General features: G+C 39.2%; 1 protein-coding gene across 3 annotated transcripts in view; it reads left to right on the forward strand.

Moving 5' to 3' along the window:
* sash3 (SAM and SH3 domain containing 3) overlaps nucleotides 1-26,595 on the forward strand; it is a 42,659-nt gene that overhangs the window by 10,644 nt on the left and 5,420 nt on the right. For 2 of the 3 annotated variants that reach the window (XM_069893221.1, XM_069893220.1), the window contains exons 2-6: nucleotides 15,265-15,363; nucleotides 18,062-18,208; nucleotides 20,078-20,219; nucleotides 22,045-22,184; nucleotides 26,131-26,337. In XM_069893221.1, the coding sequence (XP_069749322.1) occupies nucleotides 15,265-15,363; nucleotides 18,062-18,208; nucleotides 20,078-20,219; nucleotides 22,045-22,184; nucleotides 26,131-26,337 (735 nt within the window). Of the gene's footprint in view, nucleotides 1-8,462; nucleotides 9,299-15,264; nucleotides 15,364-18,061; nucleotides 18,209-20,077; nucleotides 20,220-22,044; nucleotides 22,185-26,130; nucleotides 26,338-26,595 lie in introns of all 3 variants that reach the window. The other variant, XM_069893222.1, reaches the window with a different exon arrangement.

The raw sequence follows: 26,595 nt of genomic DNA on the forward strand, positions 1-26,595 counted from the left end.
AGTATTCTGCTGTCCAATGGAATTCTCAGCTAATGTTTATGCCAGCTATATTACCCATATTGATTCAATATTTGGGTAAAATCAGCACAACTGCACCACTAATAGAGCTGCTGTCTCACAGCTCCAGTGACTTAAGGTTCAAACCTACCTTGGAAGCAGCGTGTGGAGTTTTTAGGTTCAACGAAAAGATCCTTGGGGGCTCACTTCCTACCATGAAGGACTCGATGCAGGCAAAAGGCAATAAGCATTGTGAAGGATTCCACATAACCCTCATGTAAACTGTTCTCCCTTCTGCCATCTGGTAGGAGGTACCATAGCCCTTACGTTCAGATTGGGCAACAGTTTTTTTTTCACAAGCCATCAGGCTCCTGAATTTCCAAAACAAAAGTGTAAGTACCATGGATTTTTACTCTATATATCTTAACATTTTAATCTGTTTGCCTTATATTCTAACTTATATTTATGTAAATATGCTGCGTGGTCCTGAAGAAACGCTATCTCATCTCTACTGTGAGAGCATGGTATGAATGATAACTAACAGTGACTTGACTTGACTACGTGGGTTTCCCATTTGCTCTGGTTTCTACCCATACCTTGGAGACATGTTAGTTGATATGGAATTAGCTGTTGTAGATTACTGCTGATGTATGTCATTCAATAAAATTTCAAGATGGAATTGATTGGCATGTGTGAGAGACTATATGGTGAGATAAGTGGGATCAACAGGATTTCTCCGAGTGCAGGCATAGATTCAAGACACCATAGACTTTCCCCATGCATTAAAAAACTAAGAACCATGATTCTGAGGTCCAATCTTCCTGTTGACGCACACAGAAATAACCATCAACTCATCGTCCACCTGCACCAAAAGGCTGTCTAGACTGACTATCTTCTTGCTACTTTGCATATTGGTGGAGCCCCATCTCGGAATTGGTTTCCTAATACTTATGACAAGGAAGCAACCTGTTAGAACTGTGTGTGTGTACATATATTGGGTTAGGGCACAAACTTTCAAAGCAACCAAGTTTTCTCAAATGAAGGAAAACATGAACGTCCGCAGACTGTAATTATAGTCTCGCAGTGTCCACAGGTCTCACCCGAAATGTTGGTTACATATCTTTATCTCCTAGGGACATTGAGTTCCTCCAGCATTTTTGTGTTTTATATCATTAAATTACTTGCCATCAAAGCTCGAAGGGAAATAAAGATTGTTCGAACTAATAATCAAGTGACCGTGCTAGAGGGGAAAAAAATCAGCATTTCAGTACGGAGTTCTCTACCTGCAATGGTTTCTCTCTGAATAATCGTCGTTCACTTTTAATCTGTTTCCACTCTGTTGAATATAAGATATTCCTTGGGTATTCTACTTGGAAGCTCTTAAACTTTTTTCTATGCCCCAATAGACCTCTCATTTTAAAAGAAGTTACCTGTTTCTAAAATCCCAAGAAACAATAACCATCCTGCTCATGATGAAATGGAAATTCTTGCACGAAGCAATGTGTAGTACTATTATGAGTAAACAACTGCAGCTGACGTGGACTTTTTACCCCCTCCATGAATCTTCGTTCGCGAAGCCAAGCCAAAGAAAGAAGAAACAACACTCTACTTACAAGAGGAATTAGGGGACATGGGGAGAAGGCAGGAAGGTGGAGTGAGGTCATAAATTAGGTCAGCCATGATCTCATTGAATGGCGGAGCGGGCTCGATCGGCCATTTTGGGCCTACTTCTGTTCCTACTTCCTATGTTTCTATGTTCCTAAGTCAGATCATAATTTGTAGACAGTTCCATTATTCTGTATTTAGCCGTATGTTTCATGATCGACAATAATTTATCATATTTCAAGTCAATGATAGTCAAATAAATGAAAAGAAAATGAACGAGTATTATGAGGTCTCTAAATCAGTGGTCTTTCAAACATCCCCCCCAACCTTAAGTAATCCCTATGCCATAAGTGTTCTGTAATTAGTAAGGGATTGCTTAAGGTGGTATGTGAGTGGGACGGGAAGTTTGAGAACCACTGCTCTAGACCAAATTGTTACAGAAATATTTTGCTTGACAAAAATTGTCATTTGCCTCCACACACATACCACCTTAAGCAATCGCTTTCTATTCATAGAGGACTTAAGGCATAGGGATTGCTTAAGATGGAATGTGAGTTTAGGGGGAGCAGTTTGAAAACCATTGCTCCAAAGCAACCTTCCAAATATACAAATACATTGCCTTTTTTTTAATCAAATGTGCATCTTTGCAAGTAAAAGAAATGGTGAAGCAGTTTCTGTGAACATTGAAAATAGGGCGTCTGACAGGAAGTGGTTAACCTATTCACTGGACATGCTGTTGCCTGATCTCCCCAAACTAAATGCTAACAGAAAGATGAGCAAACATACAAACAAAATGCCTCTCAAGAGTCTAAACAGGAATGTACTCCTATCAATCCAATTATTAATTCCAAGGTTGAATTTGTTTTCTTAAATCATAGAGAGATGTTTTGTGTTTTGCTGAGTAGAAAAAAAATATTTAAAAAGTAGAAAAGCGAGAATGAATATAGATCCAATCACATCTTGAATTGAATTACGTTTAAAAGCGAGAGCTTGGATTATTTATTAAGCCGAACAAAGTTATTGGTAGAAGCATTAAGTACACTAATTCAACACCTGCGAGGTAATTGAATTTAAACATAGAAAATAGCTGATCATATGAGTTCTGTGCCTGCACCTGTTTTCTCTCTGTACCCCTTGAACATTTTAGCCATAAAAGCCACATTCAACTCCCTTATGAACATTTTAAATGAACCGGCCTCAACAATCTTGTGTGGTAGAGAGTTCTCCAAATTCACAACTCTGAGTGAAAAAGTTGCTCCTCATCTCAGCCTTAAATGGCTTTTCCTGTCCTTAGACCATGACCTGGTGTTCATCAATATCAGGAACATTCTTGCTGTATCTAACCCATCTCGTCTTGTCAGGATTTCATGTGTCTCAATGAGATTCCTCACATTCTTCTCAATTCCAATAAGTATAACCCTAATCTATCGAGTCTTTCTTCACACATCAGTCCTGCCATCCCATTACAGTAGATTTTTTTTCCTTCATAATGATCAGAACCATTAGTAACTGGGCGTGCTTTCTATGTTGGAGAGTTGCTGACTCAGGGGAGAAAAGAGAACAAAGAATAGAGATAAAATGTGTTGATTGTGTCCTTCTCAATTTAACCAAATTTCAATATTTGTATATTTAGGTGTACAGTTAAAATGGATAAAAGAAGCTCCCTAAATTTATAGAAGGCAAAATGTTTGGTATCTGTGTTGGATGCAGATAGAATTTGAGGCAGAATAGAATTAAAAAAACTTTTTTCTCAAGTTTCAGAATTATGAAATAGAGAAGGTTAAAATCAGAGGTTTCATCTACATCCCCTTCCTCAAAAAAAGCTTCACTGATAAAATCTGCAAATTTCATTCTTGCAAGTTTTCAGCAAGACACATACCAGCTGAGCTAGTAGGAATTCCTTTGAGGCCTCCAAAATATGAGAAACTTTGACTAGATTAAGTTCATCAATCCCCCCCCAAAAAAACACTACATCTCAAAGCTAAATGGCTCCTTTGGAAGAAAAAAAATACTTCAGCTTGGAATCTAATGGAGATTATTCATCTGGAGTCTATCTTACAAAAGGAATATCGATTCCTTCCATTGCTGAGCTGAGATAGGGGTCATTGATGTAACTTTGCAGGTGAAAAAAAATTACAGAATGTGATAGTACACCTACGGCTCCTAGAACGCTTCCACCAGCGTTGTCTCCGCTCCATCCTCAACATTCATTGGAGCGCTTTCATCCCTAACGTCGAAGTACTCGAGATGGCAGAAGTCGACAGCATTGAGTCCACGCTGCTGAAGATCCAGCTGCGCTGGGTGGGTCACGTCTCCAGAATGGAGGACCATCGCCTTCCCAAGATCGTGTTATATGGCGAGCTCTCCACTGGCCACCGTGACAGAGGTGCACCAAAGAAGAGGTACAAGGACTGCCTAAAGAAATCTCTTGGTGCCTGCCACATTGACCACCGCCAGTGGGCTGATATCGCCTCAAACCGTGCATCTTGGCGCCTCACAGTTTGGCGGGCAGCAACCTCCTTTGAAGAAGACCGCAGAGCCCACCTCACTGACAAAAGACAAAGGAGGAAAAACCCAACACCCAACCCCAACCAACCAAGTTTCCCCTGCAACCGCTGCAACAGTGTCTGCCTGTCCCGCATCGGACTTGTCAGCCACAAACGAGCCTGCAGCTGACGTGGACATTTACCCCCTCCATAAATCTTCGTCCGCGAAGCCAAGCCAAAGAGAAGAAGAGAGTGTAGGATGACTGTGATTGGCTGAAAGTGTAGCCACGCCTACTGGCAGGTCTTAAAGGATTGCTCCTAGCCAGACCATGTCATTCTGGACTGGTTGACCTACTTGTGATACGCTCCAGTCTTTTAGTTAATAAAAGCCTTGGTTTCGATCAACAAGTCTTTGGTTCTTTCGACGCACATTACACAGAATCCATGTCCTCAGCCCAGGCTGTCACTAGTGCATTGACAAAGTCAATTCATAGGAAGCCTGAGGCCTAATTATTTACTTTCCAGGAATCACGAAAAAGTATTTCCTTTAGGTTCACTATGCTACACTGCCAATTCCACCCCATTTCTTCTTTCTACCAGAACTCCAGAAATACAACCACTGATGGATCCTATGGTTTACATTTGTTCTTCAAAATTTCAGGAGCCCATTAAAGAGTTACTCAATGCTAGACTCTCTGGAAACAAAGAATATCAAATGTAATGTTGAAAAATGCTCCCTCCGCTTGTACCACAAAAAAAGATTCTCCAATTTTCTCTGCCCTGTCTTCCATCTTATTTGGTAACCCAGGGTTTAAGAAATTAAGGCAAAATGGTAAAAGATGAACCTTTCAATATATCACAGGCAAAACCAGTAGAGACCCAAATGGGTATACAATCTCAAATACTTGGCAGGAAATTGGATTTTCAGTTCATCCCAATGTATAAAGAACACATAGAATTAGAATTCACTCATTATGAAGTGTCTGTGCTCTTTCCAACAGAATTCATGTCAGTCACTAATATGGACTATACACTTCCTAATCCAGGTATCATTTGACCATCATATTTAACATTAGATTTGAGAACAAAAGCAGGCTACCTGGCCCTTCAAACCTGGTCCTCCTTTCATCAAGATCAAGATAAGTCTTCTACCTCAATACCATTTTCCTGCTCTATGCCCACATCCCTCAATTCCCTCAATGGTCAGAAATCTATGAATCTTTGCTCTGAATTAATTTATGTGCAAATGAGAGTACTCTGGACTTCACAGGAGTTTTGGTCAATAAATGTTACTAAATACAATCCCAACATTTTCTTGAATATCTGTCAGTTGTTGTTCAGATGAATCATTCACAACCCATTTTATCTGTTATCAGTCATAAAAGATTCAGATATCTCTATATCCAAGCCAGTTCTATCCACTATTCAGTATTTCTAAAAAGACAATATGTGGTTGTTATCTATGTATTGTTCCTGGGAGCTTCCTTTGCACGAATTGGCTGCAATATTTCCCACATTACAAAAGCAATCTCATTTTTATTTGCTATAAAAACAAATTAGTTCTAAAAAAAGATATGAAAGATGCTATATAATTGCAAGATGGCCTAAAGCAAATAAATTTCTTAGTTGTTATTTTCATGAACTCTGATACCTGCCATAAATCAAAATGTCAAAAGTGATATGAAATATACAAATGTAGATCAGAACATTCAATACAGTAGTAGTTTTAGCCCTAAAACCTATTGATGTGGTTGAAGTCCAAATTCCTGTCTGCCAAAAGTAGCCTTCTCCTGCCACCTTTACTTATCAAGAATATTTTGAAAATAGTCAAAAATCTTTGCTTCCACTTCTCTTTAAGCAAGATTGTTTCAAAGACTCACAACCCTTTGAAGGAAAAAAATGTTTTTATCTTTGTTTTAAATCAGTGACTTCTTATTTTTAAGCAGTGGCCACTAGTTCTAGTTTCTCTCCAAAAGGAAACTATCCTTTTTGCATCCGACCTGCCATGACTTCTCAGGATCTGGTATACTTTAACAAAATCATCTCTTGCTTTTGTGAACTACAATGGATACAAATCTGCCTGTCCTACATTTGACATGTTAGTTTAGCAAGTAAGAATTGAAGACGGGGAAACACCAGAAACACACAACAAGTCAAGCAGCATCTGCTAATGTTTTTGTCAGGACTAGGAAAAAGAAAAACAAGTTAGTTTACATTGCAGGGAGCGTGAGATAGTCGAGTATGCATTCTTTCAACTGCTTCCAAAGCATTGACATCTTCTTTCTGTGAGGAAACCAATATTATATTCAGTACTCCAAATATTATCTCAACAATGCACAATGCACCTGAAGTATAATCATGCTATACTTGTGTTTATTCCCCAGCAACAAATTAGAACATTCTGGTTACTTTCCTACTTACTTGCTGAACCAGCATTTAAGCCCTCAATGAATCATGCACTAGGGTCCTCAGATCACTTTGCATCACAAAGCTCCAATATCTCTCACGATTTAGCTTTCTTTTATAATTTCCAGACATAATCCCATCTTTTTCATACTATATTTCCAATTAATGTGACCATTAATGATGCAGAAAACTGGATTCGATTTGACATTTAAACTGCTAACTAATATTCTTTCTGTATGCCCACAAATATCTTCCAATGCATTCTTAACTGCAAAATGAAGTCAATTTGCATACCCATTAAAAAAGAAGCAGATAAGAATGCTGTGAGGAAATGTGACAGCAGAACACAAGGTGTTTCCTTTTTAAAAAAAAACAATCTGGCGTTGGTAAAGATAGTGAAATCACATGGTTTTAACCACAGGCCTGTGGCCTAGCCTGTTTAAAAACCTGCCACCTCTTATGGAGGAACAGAAATGACAACAATAATGAGCTTATTGTCATACACATTGAACAATGTACACATGTCCAAAATTCTTACTTGCTCCAGCCGAGCAGGTACTTACAAACTATAATAATAAGCACAATGAATTAAATTAGACATGACCATCAATACCCAACATAGATAATAAATATTCAAGGTAACCCACGCAACGAGATGATTTGCAATCGTGTGGATAGTTTGTGATCAGTGTAGCAAGGGGAGGTTCAAGAGTACGATGGAAAGAAACTACAGGTGCTGCTTTTCAGGGCTTCTCTACCTTCTGCATGAAGGTAGCAGTGAGAAGAGATTGTGACTTAATGGGGACAAGCCATTAAGGCAAAATGTAAGTTCAAGGACCACCATGATGAAGAATACAATGTGGTTTCAGGACCATTTGACTGTTAGGGGACAAGATAATCCTATATTGGTGATACAAGAATCCTGCCAAAAGTTCCCCTCTTTGTTTGGAGGAGGCTGACACTCCTCATGACTTCAAATCTCTGATGGATTCATGACTAGCCAACCATTTGTTTTGGGCATCCCTTTAATGGAATTAACCTTTGAAAGAAAATTGGCATCTTAGGATGTTCCTTTCCCATTCTGACTTCCAGAGCTGCCAATTGGACAATGTTGTCGACAATTGTTGGCCCATTTCCAAGCAGTGCACACTACACAAGCATGTACACAATGCTCACCCGCATATCCAGTAATCAACTTCATTCTTCTCATCTACAATTGACAAAGGGATAGTAGTTGGAACTTTCATTATAATTTTAACATCGAGGAGAGTGTAGTGTTGCCTCTGGCTTATGCCATTTAAAAATTGGGCCCAGAGAAGGATGTCACTGAGAGGTGAATAACAGAATGTTATTCCTCATGGGATGCTATGCCCGAGAAACAGAATCTGTAGACAGAACTGAACAGGATTCTCTCAGGAATCCCCCTCCCAGTACATACAAACATACGCACTTTGAACTTCGATCCTGAAATTTGATTCCATTGACTCCAAAGGGATCAAATTTCAAGCAAAGGCTTCAGTGCACATAGAATACATTATATTTCTCAATCTTGTTTAATAATGTCAATAACTACTCTGTAACATCAAAGAAACATGGCACATCTCTCCTGATGAGGTGGGAAGGCTATTGATTTACCTCCAGATGTTTGAGAAGGACATTTTACTCTGGCAGTGATTGGTGGAAGGGGCATTGAGATAATTGACTTCCAAGAACCACAAAGAACTTCCTTTACATGACTTCACGAAGCATGACTTTAACCAATGGAGCTTTCTCCTGTTAGTAAATATGTTAAATGAACAAGGATGCCTTTATCACTCTTCTATCCTCTCTCAGCCTTCCAGCTACCCTGTTTTCTGTGGTTTCTGCCCAATTCTCCCATTTCATCTAAAATTGTTGCATCCTAAGTAATTTTACAATTTAAAATTCCCATTTTCTGTGGAATACTATAATGATCTTTATTAATTTCAGAAAAAAAACTGACAAAGCTACATTTAAAGATTGTGAAAGATGAAGAGATGCTGAGTAAACCTTCCTACCTCATTCAGCACTACCATTACCACCAAACCTCTACTTTGGTCAATTTCAAAGCAAAGACCAGGACCCAATGCAATTTGCCCATCACCACAATCATTCCATAGCAAGTGTAATCTCATTGGCTTTCTACTCAGCCCTGGAACACGTGGACAACAGCAATGCCTACACTAGGCTGCTTTCCATCGATTACTGCTCAGCTTTCAACACCATCATCCATGAGTTCTGGTCAACAAGTTTCAAAACCTGGGCCTCTGCATCTCCATCTGCTACTGGATCCATGACTTTGTCATTGGAAGACCACAGTCAGTGACGACAATTCCTCCTCATTGACAATGATCACAGGCACACCTCAAGAATGCATGCTTAGAGCATTCTGAAAAAAATACAAAAGTGGATTTTCCGCAGGATCCAGAGTTATATCTTCTGGGAGATATCGAAGACATGAGTTTTAGATTGACCAACAATCAAATTCCGTTCGTGAAAGTCACCTTGGCGGTAGCCTTGAAGTGTATAGTGGTTTCGTGGCAGTCCGATTCCCAACTAAATGCCACACAAAGGAATATGGAAGTGCAGAGTTGCATTCTCCTGGAGAAAATCACATACAATCTAAAGAAGAAACACGATACATTGATTAGAGTGTGGCAATCTCACTTGAAATATATTGGTGGACAGATTGATTAGCCCCCTCATCCCCCTTTGAAATTGGGGTACGATAGCAGTCTATCCTAGCAAAGAATCAAAAGTGACCAAGAACATGGGACATGGTGCAGGTGATGTGTTTTTCAGTTTAGTTTTGAGTTTTTTTTCTTTTAATTTTTTTCCTTTAGCCTTTGTTATTTAGCCATCCTGGAATTTTTTTTCACTAGGTTATTTTTTTAGGGTTCTGTCGGGGTCTATAATCCCTCCGGTATTTGTATCTGTACAATTTAATTGGCTTTTTTTTGGGGGTGGAGGGAGGATAAACACAGACTTTGTCTATTGCAGTGGTTCTCAACCTTTTTCTTTCCACTCACATAGCACTTTAAGTATTCCCTATGACATAGGTGCTCTGTGATTAGTAAGGGATTACTTAATGAGTGGTATGTGGGTGGAAAGAAAAAGTTTGAAAAATTCTGTTGTAATCATACATAATTGACTCATTATGTGCACTGTTTCCTAACTCCAAAGGAAATGGGCCAATGACAATTTTTCTTTAGCAAAAAAAATTTCAGTAACAATTAGGTCTAGAGCAGTGATTCTCAACCTTCCCTTCCCACTCACATACTGTCTTAAACAATCCCTTACTATTCACAGAGCACTGACGGCATAGGGAATACTTAAAGTGGTATGTGAGTGGAAAGAAAAATGTTGAGAACCACTGATGTATTGTCTGAATGTTGAAAGATTATACTGTTTATTTGAATTTTGTGAGTCTATGAAAATCAAAATAAAATCTTCAAATAAAAAAGGATGCATGCTTAGCCCACTGCTCAACTCTATCCATGACTGTGTGGCTTGGCACAATTCAAATGGCATCTACAAATTTCCCTATGACACCACGGTTGTCTGCAGAATCACAGATGACAATAAGAAAGTGTACCAAGAGGAGAACAACAACAACATTGCACTCAACATCAGAAAAATTTAAAAAATTATTGTAAACTTCAGGAAGGGGAAGACAGAAGAACACAAACCCGCTCTCATCGAGGGCATCGGCGGTGAAGAAGGTAAAAAGAACTTCAGGTTCCTGCTATTCAACATCTCTGCAAACCTATCCTGGGACCATCATGTCACTGCAGTCATGAAGAAGGCACATCAGCGGCTATACTTCATTAGAAGTTTGAGGAGATTTGGTATGTCTACAGGTTGCAAATTTCTTCAGGTGTGTCGTGGAGAGCACACTGACTTGTTGCATCACTGGCACAGACTACAGAGGGTGGTAAACTTGGCAAGTGCCAACTTAGGCATTAGTCTTCACTCCAGTAATGAAATTTTTAAGAGACGGTGCCTCAAGAAAGCAATTTCTATTATCAAGGACCCTAACCACTCAAGCCATGCCCTTTTCTCACTGCTACCCTCAGGTAGGAGGTTCAGGAGCCTGAAGATGCACACTAAACATGACAAACCAGGTTCTTCCTGTCTGCCATCAGATTTCTGAACAGACACTGTTCACTTTTTCTCTTTTTTTCACTATTTTTAAACCTTGCATTTATGAAATTATAATTTTTGCACCTTATTCTGCACAATATTGCTGACATAAAACAACAAATTTCATAACACTGAAGTTAATGGTATGACTTTTTGTATCCCGTTAACCAGTGGTTATTTTGGACAAAACTGAATTGTATCGTCTACTTTGTTTTAAGGCATAAAAATACAATTTACATATTTCTTAGCTCAGTAAGCATTGTTTTTATTTACAATAAGCCTCCTGTGCTTATAATAATGATCATTGGGATCGTCAATGGTTAATAGTGTTGCTATTCTCAAACTCAAATTAGCTCTTTGTAATCTATTTTCTGCAGAAGCTTTGCATTATGTTAATCTTTGGCTTGGCTTCGCGGACGAAGATTTATGGAGGGGGTAAAAAGTCCACGTCAGCTGCAGGCTCGTTTGTGGCTGACAAGTCCGATGCGGGACAGGCAGACACGGTTGCAGCGGAAAATTGGTTGGTTGGGGTTGGGTGTTGGGTTTTTCCTCCTTTGCCTTTTGTCAGTGAGGTAGATAACTACAAAATACAATGTTCACTTAACCACAGAAACCCAAAAATTCCCAGGGTTAATTGGCAGGCTGGCCTCAGCTGTGGAATAATTGGGGATCTCCTGCTGTCGTAAGCAGTTCTGTGTTAGGTGGAAAGAAACACTTGTCTGGGCCTGTAATGATCTCTACCCGTGACTCCTGATGGAAAGCACCAACTGTGGATATATGATGTAAACAGGGTAAATGCATATGCAATGTAAAATTGTAAGCAATTGTTCAATCTCAAATATAAACCGTCCTTCTGAGCAGAATGCCCCAGAGATACCAAAACCAAGGGAACTAAACCTAAAGCAAAGCCATGCAATGGATAGAAATATAGCAAAATAAAAAGATAAATGAATGAAAGCTGGAATCATTTGTAAATATCTTTAATAAGTGTTTGAACATGATAAGATGCAAGATAGAACTCAAAGCAAATTGCTGCATTTCCAAATCTTCAATCAATCCATAACACAAACACTCAGCCTCAGGGCAAAACTCAAGAGAAATTTCAGTTAGAATTTATTTTAATCACACTGAGTGATTAGCAATTAGCAATTCATGTTTCACTGCAAGTCTTCGGCCACTGTGATTGTAGCAATACCACAATGCTGGAGAAACTCAGAAGGTCACACAGTGTTCTCTATATGGTAAAGATAAAGATGTTTCATGCCTGAGCCCTTCATCAAGGTATAATCAATAAGTAGGTAGGTTCCTGAATAAAATGGCAGAGGGAAGGGCAGGGAGAGGAGCACAGGTCCACAGGTACAAGGTCATATCTCGATAAGGGAAGGAGGGCACGAGAAGGGTGTTGGGTGGACTGGGGGAGGGCAGAAGGGGGTAAGGGCTGAGGAAGCCAGAGCAGGGGAGGCGACAGGCAGGAGAGGTCAGAGGGACAGGAGTGGCAGGCATGGGTCAGAGGAGAATTGCAGGGGCAAGGAAAGGTGAGATCATCTGAGGGGTGGGAATTGAAAATATTTTGAAGAACAAATTCTTTATTGGCTCTATTTTAAATAGGTGAGCTCTTTATTCTGAAAAAAAGTACCTTGGCTCTAGATACCCCCATGAGATTTATAATTACCTCAGCATCATTCCAGGAACCACCCCTCACCCCAGTCTTATGTTTCAGTGAGATCATCTCTTATTCTTCTAAACATCAATGAATATGGTGCCATCTTTCTCAATTGTTCTCAATGAAGTAAATCCTTCATCTCCAGAATCAATCCAGTGAACCTTGTTTCAGCTGACTCTAATAATTCTGAAGCAAAATCAGAATTTATTGTTATGAACAAGTCATGAAATTTGGTGTTTTGGAGCAGCATCATAGTGTAAACATTCAGATTATAACCATCTTACAACTTTACTATAAATAAAATAAAATAATAGTGCACAAAAAATAAGTCAGTGTCTTTGGTTCATTAATTGTTCAGGAATCTGATGGCAGTGGAAAATAATCTCTCCTTGTGCCGTTGAGTGCTCATCTTTAGGCTCCTGTACTTTTTACCCAATGGTAGCAGAGTGAAAATGGCATGGCTTGGGTGGTGGGGGTCTTTGAGGATAAAGGCTGTTTTTTTTTTAAGACACTGCCTCATGTAGATGTCCTTGATAGAGTGAAGTTTGTTGCCTGTGATGTTAACAACTCTCTGGAATTTATTCTTGTCCTGAGAGTTGGCACCTCCATACCAGGCAATGATGCAACCAGCCACGATGCTCTCCATGGTAGAGTTTTTGAGAGTTTTCAGTGACATACCAAATCTCCTCAGACATCTTACAAAGCCGCTGATGAGCCTTCTTCATGATTGCATCAGCATGGAGGCTCCAGGACAGATCCTCAGAGATGTTGACACCCAGGAATTTGTAGTTCTTGACCCTCTCCACTACTGAGCCCCCAATGAGGACTGGGTCATGTTCCCCTGACTTCCTCCTGAAGCCCACAATCATCTCCTTGGTTTTGCTAATGTTGAGTGCAAGATTTAACAAGCTTATCTATCTCCCTCCCTCACTGTCATTGTGATTCTGCCAACAAATATGATGTCATCAGAAAACTTGTAGATAGCATCGGAACTTAGAGTTACACTCTTCATGTAGAGAGATCAAAAATAGTAACAACATTCCATATGATATTGCAGTTTAACTATTAATTCCAGAGGAACTAAGAATAATTTCAGATTGGTGAGACCACATCTGGAATATTTATCCAATTTTCATCTTCTTGAGATAAGGTGGTTGTACTCTCTATAGATAGAATGCAATGAAAAACTCACCATATGGTGTTGGTGGCAATATAGTCAATATGAGATTGTCTTGGCAGGCCCTGTATTCCTCTGAGGTTAGAAGAATGGTAAAGGGAGACCAGGAGTAGTGCAATAGTGAAAGAAGTGACCTCATTGAAACTTATAAAATGTTAAGACTTAATAGGGTAAAAAGAGAGAATGTTTCCCCTGGCTGAGGAGTTAAGAGCAAGGGTAAATTGTCCTATGATAATGTATAGGTTATTTTGTAATGAAATTAGGATTTTTTAAATTCAAAGAGTACTGTTTGGGCTCAGTCAGCGATTGCATTCAGATTTGCACGTAGATTTATGGATGTTTGAGGAAGCAAAGGAGATGAGAATGGAGCAGGAAAAAAATGTGAAGGTGGATGATTAGACAAGAGCTTGCTGAATGGCAGAGCAAGTTCAAAGGGACAATTGGCCTGTTCCTATTCCATATAGTCTGATCTACTTATTTGCCTTCTTTCTTATTGATTGCTTGTGATTAATGTTCATACAGTATTTTCCTTATACAATCTCATTTGTATAAGGAAATTTATACATTTAAACAAAGCACTCGTAAACCAGGGGTCACGAGTTCGTTCCTCGCTGGGGCCGCATTTCTGGAAGGGACACTGAACAAAGTGACGACTCTCTGTCTTCCTTATAGTAGACAAAGTTAAAGAATTTCATGTATGTTACATTCTAAATGTAGTATTATGTGGCAATAATGGAACTTTTACCTTTCCCTACCCATCTCATTAGCAAATTTGACCATAAAACAATGAGTATCTTTATCTAAGAATTTAACAAAGGTTATTTGAGACCTTTGCATTGATCCCTGATTTGCATGTTGCCATTTTCAGATTTAGCATGTCATTGTTTTCTGTTAGCTTCCCACCCCATTCCAAGCACATTAGCTCTTCTCTTCCACAGTAAACTTAAATAGCAACTTACTAGATTCCTCTTGGAAACCGAAATGCACTACTCCCGGTCTCCCTTTATCTGCTCTCTAACAATATACAAGAACATAACAGGAGCAGGAGTATGCCATCTGGCCTATCAAGCCTGTTCCACCATTCAATGAGATCACAACTGATTTCCCTTGGGCAGTCTTCCATCAGGCATTCTGACCTATCCTGCCTAGCACAGATGGGCTGACATCACTAAAGTTGAAACTGCTGGTATTCTGGCTTGAGAAAGGACCTCGATATTGGAGACCTTGTCTCACCAGGTGATCTTCATCAGAGAGGGTGGGTGACGCTGCTGCAGTTGATCAAGCTGTCGTAAGTGGCTCTGATAAGGGCACCATGTTTCACATCCATATAGCAAGGCTGATATGACAAATGCCCTGTACATCTTGCACTTGGTGGCCAACCTGATGTTCTGTGACCAAACCCAATCTTTCAACTGACCAAAGGCAAAGCAGGCCTTTCTGGTTCTTGTCTCAATCTCTACATCTAGAGAAGCTGAGGATGTTATTTTGCTGTCCAGGGAGCAAAACTTCAATGATGTTATGTTACAATTGAAAAGGGAAAACTGGGAATTAGTATTTCAGCAATAATATCAAAGAGAATTTCAAGAAAATGAAACAAGAAAATGGCCTGATTTGGGGTGGTGGATAAAGAAAATTAAGAATAACTGCAGCATATGCCTATTTCTCCAAATATTCTGATGTTCATCTATTATTGTGAGCTGTCAAAGTGGATTATATATGGCCTTAAGTCATACAAAGTTAACATCAATGTTTACAATTTCTCTTGTTAGCTCTCTTTGCAAAGGTCAAGCAGCTTCAAGCACTTTGAACGCTCAAAACCACCATCATCACCATTGGTCAATGAGCAAGATCTCAACAAAACTGAAAATGTAAGTCTGACGAATAACTCTGCTGTAGAATAAGTGAAAAGACTGTTAACTGAAGAGAGGTTCTTTTGCATAATCTTTTCATCTTGTTTTTAATTAGCCTATTTTCTGTGGGACTTAACATTCCACCAAACTTTCTTTGAAAGGCTATGCAGATCATTATACCTACCCAAACATTGGAGTCTTTCTCTTCAACTCTCCCACCTGTTTGCATGTGCTCTTCCCCACTCTCTTCCCCCTAGAGGAGATATGGATAGAGCTGAGGGTTGTCATAGATTACAAAAGGATATAGACAGGATACAGAACTGGGCAGAAAAGTGGCAAACGGAGTTCAATCCCGATAAGTATGAGGTGATGCATTTTGGAAGTTCAAACTTAAATACTGAGTACAGGGTTAATGGTCAGATACTTAATAGTATGGATGAACAGAGGGCCTTTGTGGTCCAAATAGCAAGGTTTCTGTGCAGGTTGGTAGGAAGTCATGCTGCAACTCTACACATCTCCCATGAAACCACACTTAGAGAATTGTGTTCATTTCTGGTCAGGATGTTTCCTGGATTGGAAAATAAGTATTATGAAGGTTAGCAGAGCTATGACTTTTCTCTTTGGAGTGAAGAAAAATGAGAGGTGACAATAGAAGTCTATAAGATTATGAGAGAGATAGATAAGGTGGGCAACCAGCACCATTTTCCCAGGGCAGTATTAGCAAACACCAGAGGACATTTGTCCAAAGTGAAGGGAGGAAAGTTTAGGGGAGACATCAGGGGTAAGTTTTGTTTTTATTAACACAGAGTTGTGGGGGTCTGGAATGCCTAGCCAGAGTGGTGGTAGAGGCTGAAACATTAGGGACATTTAAGAGATTCTTAGACAGACACATGCATGAAAGAAAAATAGAGGGTTTTGAGTCAAGAAGGTTTGAACATATTGTTTTGGTAGGAATATTTAGGTCAGCACAATATTGAGAGCCGAATGGCCTGTACTGTGCTGTAATGTTCTATGTTCCCCCTCTCCTCCCCTTTCCCCCTCTTCTTCCCCTTCTCTCTTCTCCTTCCATATTCCCTCCCTCTCCTCTCCTTCCCCATTCCCCCACCTCCTCCCCTTCCTCCCCCCCTCCCCCCGCTCCTTTCAATCTCCTTTTTATTCAGACATCTACTGATTTTTCTTCAATCCTGATGAAGGGCTCATGCACGAAGCATTCGTTACCTTTTAATTCCGGTGGCTGCTGCGTGGCCTGCTGCGTCGCTCCAGTGCATTTGTGCATTACTACTCAAAAACTGGGTTGCATTTGTGTTGGAAATTATTTCAATCAATTTTAAATATTTTATTCAAGCAAGAGGATCAACATCGCAGAATTTAAGGGAGATTATTGAACAACCAATGATCCAAGAGGGACTTTGAGGGCAGGCTGGAAAGCTATATTGGGCAGCCAGGGTAATTTTAATCACAAACCTTCAATAATATTTGGTTGGTCAGCTGTAATCGTCCCTGCAATGGTCAAATGCATGATGCCATAAATCTGAAGTCAGGTAACACAGGATTCCCAACTGGTGGTGGGAAAAATGACAGCCTCAAATATTTTAATGCCTCTCATGGGAAAACGGTCACTCACCTGACATTGTCCCTCCCAGATATCTGCTGATTTTCACTTAGAGCTGGCAGTGGTCAGTTACAATTGCATCAACTGGAGAAAAATCAAAGCGTTTCCATCATCAAATACTGAAATGTTATGAGCCAAACTTATAAGCCGTGTAACATTCAACAATAACTTTTTGTGGTACACAGCATAATTAGTATCTGTACAATTGCCAAATTAAGCTATGTTACAATGGAAGTATTGGCTGATATAAATTGTATCAGGTATCTGCCTTTAGTATCCAAACCAAAATATTGTGGGCTCTGCTCCATTCCACAGACTTCAACATAAACAATTAGAGTCTAATTACTATATTAGACTGACAATTCATTGATACCTCGGACTGCACAGTTGAAGGAAGCACAATAAGATGATTCATTAAACCTTGTAGCTTTTTGCCCTCATCAGGGGATGAAACTGATCCCACTGCAATACGTTAAGGAGCAAGTGATTGATTCCGTGGACCAAGACAACATTTATCCACCAAGGTCACTGAAAAAGATAATGTCGTTATCACATCAGTGTTTGGAAGAACTTGCATATTTTTGTTCATTTAGCAATGCTATATCAGTACATTCACAGCACAACTAATATTTGTGGAATATTAATTATGAATTTGAACTATCAGATGAAATGCCATTGTCCAATCTTTTATAAAAGGTGATGGGGAGACTTGTTTAGCGTAGCGGTTAGTGCAACGCTGTTATAGAGCCAGCAACTAGGACTGGGTTTCGAATCCCACGCTGGCGTGAGAAGTTTGTACATTCTCTCCTTGTCTGCGTGGGTTTCCTCTGGGTGCTCCAGTTTTATCCTACCATTCAAAATGTACTGGGGCTGTAAGTCAATTAGGTGCAATTGGGCAGCATGGGCTTGTGGTTGAAATGAACTGTCATCATGCTGTATGTCTAAATTTTTTTATATTTAAAAAAAAATAACCAATTTTGAAATAAGCAATTTCATGCCTTGTTCAAGTTGGAGCACAAGAATGTGGCACAGCTTCAGAATTACATTTGCCTGTTATATCCAACAAATTTTCAAACTGCTGACTGGACATTATTTTTCTTTCAGGAAGAGATGACTGATAATCTGCAAGCTGGCTCAGAAGAGGCCATCAAATCTGGAAGCAAACTGGGAAAGAAGTGGCGAGCAGTTATTTCACGAACTATGAACAGAAAGTCTGGCAGAATGATGGTGAAAGCTTTAGCAGAAGAGAGAGTAAGAGCCCCTTCAGCATTCCACCTTGTTAGCACAAACACTCGCTTATGGATTGTGAAGCTTTTATACCATAAATTTACATTAAATTAAAGAAATTTCTAGAACCTCTGAGAAGGAAAAAATTTTGACATACACTCTGGATTTAGGTGTGTTGCTTAAAAGGAAGTAATTTTCATCTTAAAAGAATTCCACATTGAGATAAGACACAAGATTATTGAAGATGCTATTTGAAAAGAAGTTGTCTAATTTATTTTAAAGAATAATGGTCAAGCAATAGAGATATTAGCCAACAACATTTCAAACAAGTGATAATAATCAATCACTCTGGGAGCTGAGTCTTGTGAATAATTAATCCACAGGAAGGCAACTTGGGGAATTATCAAACCATCTCAATAATAGAAATAGGTTGGGGCAAGTGACTCAAAGGGTAGCTTGTGACTTTATACTTAATTCCTGCTTATATTGTGGCTAGCAGTCTATTCCTTATATATTTAGGGGTGGTAGAGTGACTCAGCAAGTGGAGCAGCCAAGTCACATCTCCAGGGATTAGGTTTAATCCGACTTTCAAATGCTGTCTGCAGGTTCGTCCCATTGACTGCATGTGTTTCAACTAAGGACACCAATTTCCTATCACCTTCCAAAGATAGACACATTGCTTGGTTAAATGGCTATTATAAATGGCCCCTTGTGCAGGTAGATGACAGGAATTGATGGTAAAGCATTACCTTCAATCAGAAGAATAAAAACTGCTGATTCACCTAAAGGGGGTGCTTGGGTACTGGACAGTGAGAAGGGGAAAGATAAAAGGGCAGGTGTGTGATCTCCTATTGCTTGGGAAAGTGCTGTGAGAAGGGGAACTGGTTAGTAGGATAAAACAGGAAATCAATGGAAACCCTTAAGGTAGTATCCGTGGAAAGAGAAATACAATTGTTTAGATGCAAGACTCTTTCAGAATTGGGACAAACAAACTAGATTAAGATGCAGAAAGGGAATGGGAAATGGATAGGATATAGGCATTATCTCTGCCAGGGTGAGGCCAGGTTTGTCATGAAGTCATACAGTTTACAGTAAACTGAAGAGAGAGTGACCGAGAGGTGGTGGCCTGGTGTTAACAGTAATGTTGGAGTTGGAACAAGGATGCATGCAGGACCTGATGCTGCGTCTGGCGATCAGTTTGACAAACAACCGTAACACCGCCTTTGTCAATGGGTGCAAAGACAATGTTCAAGTTGGTCCTGAATGAGTGGAGTGGTGCAAGATAAGTTTGGGACAGGTTAAAAGGTGGCTAAAATGAGACAATCGATGTTGGATTGACAATTAGAAAGGGTAAGTGATCACTAAGATGAAGGGTCTCGAATCAGGGTGACTCCCAGTCAACATAGCGTCAGACTCGCAAATCATCGAGACAGACATGGGAGAATCAAGTTAACGGACACCTTTTGAAGGAGACGAATAATATTTGGCATAAGACTGGCTCCTGTAAATTAACACAGAAATATCACAAATATTCAAGCTACTTTAATGAAGAACCCCACTCCGATCAACCAAATTAATTTACATTCAACTATTTATAGTCTTCATCTTTTCTCCAAACATACACAATATTCTCAAAACAGTTATAGCATTGTACAGATCATCAACAGAATTGCAGTAGTTGTACTTCAAGGTAAGGTTTGACAGCAGAAAGAGGGCTTTGGTTCAAACCAGAAGATTTTGCATTACAAAGAGTCACCAACATCTCAGTGAAAAGTGGTCAGAAAATGTATTGGCAGTGAGAGGCAGAGATGAGGGGTTAGATTCAATAGTAAATGATCGAGATTGGCCATTGAAATTTAAATAGTAGCTCATATCGACTTCTTCCTCCTTCAGAATGAAACTGGTGAAGAAAGCCCCATGTCTCCCATGACACCTGATGATCTCATGTACTTAAGACTAGGGGACAGGGCTTCATACTCACCCAGTGAATCAGAAGAATATGCCAATAGTCCACTCAGCAGACAGACTTCAAGCAGTAAGTATCACAGTCTGGAGCATAAAGTGAGATCCACAGGAATATGCAAAAATAACTTCTAGTTGAGATTACAAACAAATAGGTCAGTCATACTGAAATGTTTTGGAAATGACATTGTTGTAGTTTGGGTTCTTGATATCGCTAATCTTTATTTTCCAATGGATAAAATGGAAAATATATAATGACAAATATTTATGCAAAGGATAAATAGAGCAAAGGATCAAAGAATGAATATTATTTGTCAACTTTGTTTATCTTTGCATTATTACTGCTTTGAATTTAATTGAAAGCCTGTGCTCTCTTTTCAATGCAGTGTTTTTTCTTTCCGATGAGTGAAGCAAGTTTATAATGAACTTTCTTCCTCTCTATTTATGTCTGACAAATATCCATACATTTCCTTAACTTAACATTACCTCTGCTTACTGAATGGAAGCAGTTCCAGGGATGTTTACAAGATGCAAGCTATGCACCAATAGAGATGAAGTATTGCATGAGCCCTCAGTTCTGCCTCAATTTGTTTGATTATGCTTATTACAAGAATATGGTTTTGTCAAAATTAATTTCTAAGATTCAAAGCGAGCAATCCTTATGACAACCTAATTCAATGTTTTGATGAAGGGTTTCAGGCCAAAATATTGGCCTTTCTTTCTCTCCCACTGATGCTGCTTGACCTGGTGACTTCCTCCAGTAGATGGTTTTTTTGCTCCAGATTTCAGCATCTACAGTCTCTCGCGCATAACCCAGGGATTGATTGGTCTGCTGATGTGTTCCAAAAGAAATACCCGTGTTTTATCCTTTCAAGGAGAGAGAGAGAGAGAGAGAACACAGTAAGAATAACAGAGGCATATTACATCATAAGAACTAAATATACAGACAAAAGTTTGGCTCTGATAGATTTAATTCCATCAGTACAACTTACTCACACACAATAAGGCAATATAATGAGAAAACTCATTATGTAGCTTTGAAAATCATAAAAATTTGCAGATGCAGGAAATATACAATTCAAACAAAAAAAAACAGGAGAAACTTACCATCTCAGGCCTTCTCTGTGAAAGTGAAACAAAGCTAATGTTTCAACTTGAAGACTTTAATGTGAAGCTTTCTTATAAATTATTCTAACTGTTAGATTTGTGTGAAGTGTTCTATACTTTAAAATCTCAACACCTAGAGCACATTACAAGCATAATTAACATATTCAGCCACTGTTGTGCCACAAACGATGCAGATATGTGGGGGGGGGGGGGGAGTGTTTAGTACAGATTCAATGGGCAGAAGGGCCTGTTTCAATGCTGTGACTCCCTATGACACTAAACTGTTATAGTAACAGAGGGTTTCAGAATAATCATGGAAGTTGATTGGGCAAGGGAGGCAAAATCAGTCAATGAAAAATCGACATTTTCTGTAAAGGGTTGAAATGAAATTTTATCAGGCCATTTTGTAAAGAAATTAAAAGCAGACACTTTAAGATTAAGAGTACAGGATGAGGCAAGATTCCCTGAGGAGATAAATGTTAGAGAAATGATGAATTATTGGTCCCAGGATGAGATTGAAAGAGCTGTCAAAGTGTTGATGTAAGTCATCACAGTTTGACATCAATTTCTTGATTCATCTACCCTTTTGGCCTTGGAGAAAAATGACTCAAAAAGGATCGAACGGAAGGCAGACAGGGAATGCAAGAAAACATTATGTAAAGTGAGATTCCTCAAACGGTCCATTAATGATCTGCACCAAATAGGACAGAGCAAGTTTTAATATTTTATAAATAAAATCTTAATTATACAAGGGTATTGAAATAGTATTCAAGTGTACATTTCTTCACCAGGTGGAGATCCATTTACTCCAGATTCTGATGTCCAGTTAGATAACCTTCCACCTCCATATCTTGGGCCATTCTGTGGCCGTGCCAGGGTCCACACAGATTTCACCCCAAGTCCGTATGATTTTGAATCTTTGAAACTTAAGGTAAGATATTGGTTTTTTGCTCCTTCATGTTTGACGTTCAAGAGCACATTGCTCACTCACTAAAATCATAATGTATCCGTGGTTATTTTAGATAATAGAAAATTGAAATGAAAATGGAGGATCCCTTTTGGTTAGTGTCTGATCTCATAATATTAAAAAAAAACTAATGCAGAACATAGCCAAAAATAAACTGAAAAGCTTCGTTATTGATCATGGAAGTGTCTATCTCTACTTTTTTTTCCCATTGAGTGTTAATATCACATGTACTACTTGCTTCACACATCAGGTCCCAACTGTAACCTTTCCAATAGATAGCTCCAGCAGGTCTGACAGATAAATAGCAAACTCCACCAAGACCCTGCAACAGTGGGTTGATCAGGAGCACTGATGAGTAGAACCTCTGTCATCAGAGGTGACAAAGCTAAGAGAGGAGTCTTTCAAGGATGGTACTTCACATTGCATCTGATATAATATCAGAGGGTGTAGAGAAAAGTTACATGAATAAGTTGGCTTGTGCACTGAAAAAAAACATCTTTCATGTCTGGTGCTAGAGATTTAATTCACAAAATCACAGAATAATTGCAATACAGAAGATCATTTGGCCTATTGAGTCCATCTCTGCCTTGCGTAAGACCAGTCACAGTCCCCTTCCTTCTTCCATAGGCCTGCAATTACTTCCTTTCAGATACTTGCCTCCACAATGAATTTCAGGACTCACCTACTCATGTTTCATGTCACTTTTGATTCATAGAACATAGAACATTATAGCCCTCAATGTTGTGCTGACCAATATATTCCTACCAAAAAATACTAAACCCTCCCTACCTCTATTTTTCTTCCATCCATGTGCCCGTCTAAGAGTCTTCTAAATGCCTCACAACTACCACTGGCAAGCCATTCCAGGCACCCACAACTTTGTTAAAAAACTTACCCCTGATATCTCCCCTAAACTTTACTTTATACAGATGTCCTCTGTTTGCTACTCCCACCCTGGGAAAAATGTCTATCTTATCTATCCCTCTCAGAATCTTGTAGACCTCTATTAAGTCACGTCTCATCCTTCACTCCAAAAAGTCCCAGCTCTTCTAACATTTCCTCATGAGGCTTATTTTCCAATCCAGCAACATCCTGGTAAATCTCCTCTGCACCCTCTCCATAGCTTTCACATTCACAGCTGGTGTAGTGGTTAGCACAATGCCTTTACAGCATCAATGATCAGGGCTGGACCAGAGTTCAAATCCCATGCTTTCTGTAAAGAAATTGCACATTCTCCCCTTGTTCACATTAGGTTTTTTTTCCCCAGGGGCACTGGTTTCCTCCCACCATTCAAAAATGAGCCAGGGGTGTAGGTTAATAGGGCATAAATTGGGTGGCATGGATTCATAGGCCAAAATGGCCTGATACTATGCTTTATGTCTAAATAATTTTAAAAAAATCTTTCCTGTAATGAGGTGACCAGAACTGAATGCAATAGTCTAAATATGGTTTTACTAGAGATTTGTAGAGTGCAACATGACCTTTTGACTCTTAAACACAATCCCCGACTAATGAAGCCCAGCATCCCATAGGCCTTAACTATCCTGTCAACCTGCATGGCAACCTTGAGAGATGCAAGGATTTGGACACCAAGGTCCCTCTATTCCTCCACACTCTTCTGGTTTGACCTTCCAAAATGCATTACCACACTTATTGGGGTTGAACTCCATCTGATACTTCCCCACCCCACCCCCCCTAACTTTGAATTTTGTTTATATTCTTTTGTAACCTTCAACAGCATTCAGCACTAAACACAACTTCTCCAACCTTCATATCATCTGCAAACTTACTGACCCATACTTCACTTCTTCATCTGGACCATTTATAAAAATCACCAAGAGCAGCGGTCCCTGCGAAACTCCACTAATCATTGACCTCCAGGCAGAATACTTTATGTCCACCACTACTCTCTGCATTTTACAGGCAAGCTAATTTTTCAGCTACATTGTCAAGGTTCCATGGATTCCAGGCCTCACGACTTTCTCTCATAGGGGAACCTTGTGAAATGCCTTACCAAAATCTATATATACCCCATCTACCACCCTACTTTCATAGATTTCTTTTGTAATCTCCTCAAAAAACTCAATTAGGCTCATGAGACACAATCATCCCCTCATAAAGCTATTCTGACTATCCCTGAGAAGACTGCACTTCTCCAAATGCTCATAAATCCTGTCCAAGAAGGAGATTGATAGGTATCTAATTAGTCAGGGTATCAGGGGAAAAGGCTGGAAATTGGAACTAGATGGGAAAATGGTTTAGCTCATGGTGGAGTGGCGGAGCAGACTCAATGGGTTGAATGGTCTTCTTCTGTTCCTTTATTTTCTGATCTTGTGAAGAATCTTCCTGAATAGTTTGCACATCGCTGACATAGGACTCACCAGTCTATAATTTCCAGGATTCTCCCCATTACCTTTTTTTAAAAAAGCAGACCACATTTGCATTCTCCAATCATCTGGCATATCCCCTGTGACCATTGAGAGTCCAAAGATCATAACCAATATCCCTTCCCCCAGCAACCTGCATTGTATCACATCTGGCCACAGGGATTTATCAATTTTAATGTTTTTATGAAGATTCAGCACTTCCTTTTCCCTAATCTCATTATCATCCAGCACGCAAGCCTGTTTTATTTTGACCTTACCTTGTCCAATGTCCTTTACCCTGGTGAATACAGAAACAAAGTATTCATTTAGAACCTTTCCAATTTCTTTTGCTGGTCACTTTAATTCAATGCCCCCTAGTTCTTGACCATATTGCCAATGCAAAAGATTTTTTTCTCTCTCACTCTTTATTATGTTAACCCTTATTGATTTAAATGAAGATCCCCTCAAAACCTTCCATCTTCCACCAAGAATTTTCCCCTTGATTGATCTGTAGTTACTGAGTTCATTCCTATTCTGTTTCATTTGAATGAAGGCGTAATTCTTGATATGATCCAGTCCTCTGATGCAGACAACTGAAAGATAATGGGAGAGCTCTGCAATCTTTCTCCTTTACTTTCCTCAGTAATCTTGGATGCACCCCATTTGGTGCCAGTAGCTTGTTCACTTCAAATGCACCTAAGCCTTTCTACAGCCTCTCCTTTAGCCTATTTATTTTCTTTTGCTGAATTTCCAGTAACACCATTTTCACACGTGAAGACTCAGTTATGCATTCTGCTTCCACGTGTGCATTTCCTTTGATCTCCAATCTCTTCTTACCACCCTGTTCTTATCAAATGTTCACATGCTGATGAAATACCCTTTGATTTCTTTTTGTTTACCAACCGTCTTTTCTCATGCTCTCTCAATGTCCGTTTTTACATGCCATCTCAATTGTTTTAAAAACATATAAATTGGCATCTATCATTTGCTATTTTCTCCTGATCCATTTTACACTCCTTCTCTTGGTTATCCTTGGAGCACTGACTTCAATTACCCTGTCCTGTTCCTCCCTCATAGGATTATACTTTGAATGTAGCCAAAAATATTTTAAATGCCTTCCATTATTCAATTATAATTGTATCCATTAAATTTTAATTCCTATTCCTTTTGGATCCAAGTATTTGGTCTTTATCTTTAGAAGTCTGTATTTTTCTTCTTTTTTTTATGAATACAATTCTAGATAGTAGAACAATCTGCAATTGTTTCTAAGGTTAGATTTTCTGTAAGGCTAAGCACAGATGCGATTTGCAACGCTGAGCAGATCACAGCCTGCCTGTCTCAGAATAACAATGCTTTTTTTTAGGTAATATAGCAAGGCAACCTTGTGTGAAGATATGAATAGATGGAGAAATTATAGCTTGGAAAATAAACTATCTTTGGATGACAAAATCTTAAGACCCATTTTTCTCTTGCAACATTACCAATAGATTTTGGGATTTTTAATCTTGTTCCATTTGTCTAATCTATTTCCAAATTACTAACAGAAAGGAGATATCATAGACATCATTGAGAAGCCACCAGTAGGAACATGGAGTGGCATGCTGAAAAACAAAGTAGGATCCTTTAAATTTATTTATGTGGATATCCTACCTAATGAAGTAGAACAACCAAGGAAATCAAGGTTGTTCTCCAAGAGCAAGAGGCCGAAACCAAAGAATCTGCAAGAGCTATTGGACAGAATAAATTTACAGGTGAGCTACATTATATAGGTAACATTAGTGAAAGTATAACACTGCTTAGAGAAAGTGTGAAGGGTCTAAATTCAAGAAATTATTCCCTCCAGAAGACACCTCTAAAGAGCCAAATTGCATGTTTACTAAAGCATATTCCATTTTGTGTAAAATTAGCAGCAAATGCAGGTTTTCTGAATTTTGCCATTAAAATTAAGATGAGAACAATGAAAGGCAATGGGAGATTCATTCAGTCAGGTATATAACATCAATAATCAC

The sequence above is a fragment of the Narcine bancroftii genome, chromosome 8 (genome assembly GCF_036971445.1).
Source record: "Narcine bancroftii isolate sNarBan1 chromosome 8, sNarBan1.hap1, whole genome shotgun sequence".
Lineage (NCBI taxonomy): Eukaryota > Metazoa > Chordata > Chondrichthyes > Torpediniformes > Narcinidae > Narcine > Narcine bancroftii.